The sequence below is a fragment of the Capsicum annuum genome, chromosome 5 (assembly GCF_002878395.1).
Source record: "Capsicum annuum cultivar UCD-10X-F1 chromosome 5, UCD10Xv1.1, whole genome shotgun sequence".
Classification (NCBI taxonomy): Eukaryota; Viridiplantae; Streptophyta; class Magnoliopsida; order Solanales; family Solanaceae; genus Capsicum; species Capsicum annuum.
In genome coordinates this window covers 3,885,020-3,888,333 of record NC_061115.1, presented here as the reverse complement: position 1 = coordinate 3,888,333, position 3,314 = coordinate 3,885,020, and the positions used below count along the sequence as shown (strand labels likewise).

The window sequence follows — 3,314 nt, the reverse complement described above, 5'->3', positions numbered from 1 at the left end:
GGCTTGCGTCTGTGCACCTATTATATGCCTATATTTATGTGTCGAGAGTTATGATGATACATTGATACCCGCCAAGGCCGGAGGATATAATGATGATATTGATACCCGGTTCGAGTCCAGAGGATACTATTGAGATGATATTGATACCCGGAAAGGCTGAAGGATATTATGATGATATTGATACCCGGTTCGAGTTCGAAAGATACTATTGAGATGATATTGATACCCGGCAAGGCCAGAGGATATTATGATGATATTGATACTCGGTTCGAGTCCGGAGGATACTATTAAGATGATACTGATACCCGGCAAGGCCGAAGGATATTGTGATAATATTGATACTCGGTTCGAGTCCGGAGGATACTATTGAGATGATATTAATACCCGGTGAGGCCGGAGGTTGATGACGATGATGATGGTCCTAATGAGGACAGTTATGATGCATTGTGATATTGATGGTATATTTTGCATTCATTCCTGCATGCGCATCGCCTATCACCAGTATGCACCTATGTCTATCAGTCGGTATGGGACGGTTGCATAGATATGGGTGAAGAATATGTCTTGTGTTATTGTTTGTTGATTGAACCTTCCGAGTCTGGGGTGGTGGGAGTACGCATAAGCTCGGTTAGGTATTTGGTTGTTCGGAGTAGCCGGTTATTTACGATGTTAGTGATATTGTTATTATCATGGTTATGATCATTATTATAGCTAGCTTATGACAGATTGGTCATGGATCCAGTATTGGGATTAAGGTATGTCTTCGGCCTTTGCTATCTTATGATTGCATTACTATGCACGATTATTCTATGTCTAGCCATATGGATTAGAAATCCTGAGTATGTTGGTATTGAATTCTGATAGCATTATAATAAGGTCTTAAAATAAGAACATGACGATGTAGGTTATGTTGAGATGACCTCCTATTTATATATATATATATATATATATATATAGCTATATGAAATGGTACTATCGGATATCCCTTTCTTCGTTGTTCATATTGTATAGTCGTTCCTTCGCCTTGTATATTACAATATATCTTTGTTTCACTCTTTATCTGTATATTGACCTGGGATATACTGTATAGCTTTGGCATATATTAAATGTAGCTGGAATAAGATAGTTCACCTTGATACTTCCGTAGTCTTATTATGTTAGACTCTTGGACATGAATAGGATAGTTGTCCCTAGTTATCCTCATTGACATATTACATGATTTATGAACTCTTGATTGTAGTTTCCATTCTGTTTATATGTTGTATATATCTACTTTATCTTTGGAGCTCATTGGCAGTTACCTACTGAGTACCATTCGTTTGGTACTCATACGACACCTTTACAACCTGCAGATCATAATACGAGTTATCGTCGTTGATGTATGCATCGTGTGGAGTATCCCTGATTCGGAGACTTAGAGTGAGCTCCTAACGTTCGGAGTATTGCTTATCTCTCTCCTATGTATTAGACTAGCCTCTAAGTTGTATTCAGAGGTAAGTTGAATCAGTATATTTCTTCTTGATATATCACTTTTGTACTCTTATTATGTTTAGAAGCTCTTGTACTGATGCCACCAAGTTTAGGGATTCATTTATGTATTGATCTTTATCTCATATAGTCCTCATTCTTTTTCTTATGTTATTAAGTAATCCGTTACTAGCCGTTCCGGACTACGGGTTGGCTTGCCAACTGGTGGATTATGGTAGGCGCCATCATAACTTGAAAAGTTGGGTCGTGACATTTTCCACCTTTTAATCTGTTTTCACAATACTATATTTGCTATTTATTTTCCTCTGTATAATCTGTTTTTACAACTTGGAAATATTATAGTCTATCCTTTTCAATATTTTATTTGTTTTGGTACTATATAGTGGAGTATATTTTTGATCTTTGGAAAGAACGCTCACACAAATTAATCTAGTGCCCAAATGGAGAAGCAAATTTTCTTATTGATTCTTCTCTTTGTAATTCAATATTACTCAATAAATATATCAGTTGCTTCCTCAAATAAAACAGACCAACAAGCTTTACTAGCATTCAGAAATCTTATTACAAGTCCTAGTCATTTTTTGGCCAATAATTGGACCAAAAATACTTCTTTTTGCTCTTGGTTTGGTGTCACTTGCAGTACAACAAGGCAAAGGGTTGTTGCCTTGGCTCTTCCTAATTTACAACTTCAAGGCACCGTTTCCCCGTTTTTGGCCAATTTGTCCTTTCTCAGTGTTCTCAATCTTGGGAACAACAGCTTCCATGGTGACATCCCTTATGTTCTTGGCCACTTGCCTCGCTTGCGGGTGATCGATATTCGGAACAATCAGCTCCAAGGAAGTATCCCAACAAGTCTATTTCAAAACCAAAGAGTTCAAAAAATTTCATTGCCTTTCAATAAACTCAGTGGTGAAATGTGGAAAGGGCCATGGTATGTACCAGAGCTAAGAGTCTTAAATCTGGGGAACAACAACCTCACGGGTATAATCCCTCCTTCGGTTGGAAATGCCACAAAATTGATGAACTTCAGTTTGTCTGCGAATAGAATCAACGGCAACATTCCAAAGGAAATCGGTAATCTGAGCCAACTTGCATTTTTGGTCTTGCGCGATAATCAGTTAACAGGTTCCATTCCCACATCGCTATTTAATATCTCGTCTCTGGTTGCCGTATCTCTGGCATTCAATAGCCTTTCTGGTCCTCTCTTGCTTGATGAAGGGAATATTGTGTCAAATCTAAAGCATCTAAGTTTATCTGACAACAAAATTTCTGGTTGCATTCCTTCTAACATATGCCAACTCACAGAGCTCCAAATTTTGTCCATACCTGTCAACAACATAATTGGAGAGATACCCAGAAATATTGGTTGTCTATCCAAACTCGAGGAGTTTTATATTGGTGATAGTCCAATAAAAGGAACTATTCCCGCTTCATTGGCCAATATTTCCACTCTGCAATATGTTTCCTGTACAAGAAATCGCTTGGAGGGGCCAATTCCTCCAGAATTGGGGAAGCTATCAAATTTGAGGCAATTAAGCTTTGGCCATAATTATAATCTTGCTGGTCAAATTCCAGAGGCTATTTTCAATATATCTTCTTTGAGAAGGATAGCTTTCAATTTCAACAACCTTTCGGGGACAATTCCAGCCACTACAGGTCTTCATCTTCCAAACCTTGAACAACTTATCTTGGCAGGAAATCAGCTGGAAGGGGAAATTCCATTGTTCATAACAAATGCTTCCAAGCTTGTGGTACTGGAGCTAGCAAACAACTTTCTTACAGGAACTATTCCTAATAATTTGGGAAATCTTCGTGAGCTGCAATAT

The 3,314-nt window shown here is 38.0% G+C and overlaps 1 protein-coding gene across 1 annotated transcript in view; it reads left to right on the top strand.

Moving 5' to 3' along the window:
* Positions 1 to 732: 732 nt before the first annotated feature.
* The window catches only part of LOC124898862 (probable LRR receptor-like serine/threonine-protein kinase At4g36180), a 19,394-nt gene continuing 16,812 nt past the window's right edge, over positions 733 to 3,314 (top strand). Inside the window, exons 1-2 of the mRNA XM_047412935.1 lie at positions 733 to 755; positions 2,129 to 3,239. Of these exons, the coding sequence (XP_047268891.1) occupies positions 733 to 755; positions 2,129 to 3,239 (1,134 nt within the window). The remainder of the gene's footprint in view (positions 756 to 2,128; positions 3,240 to 3,314) is intronic.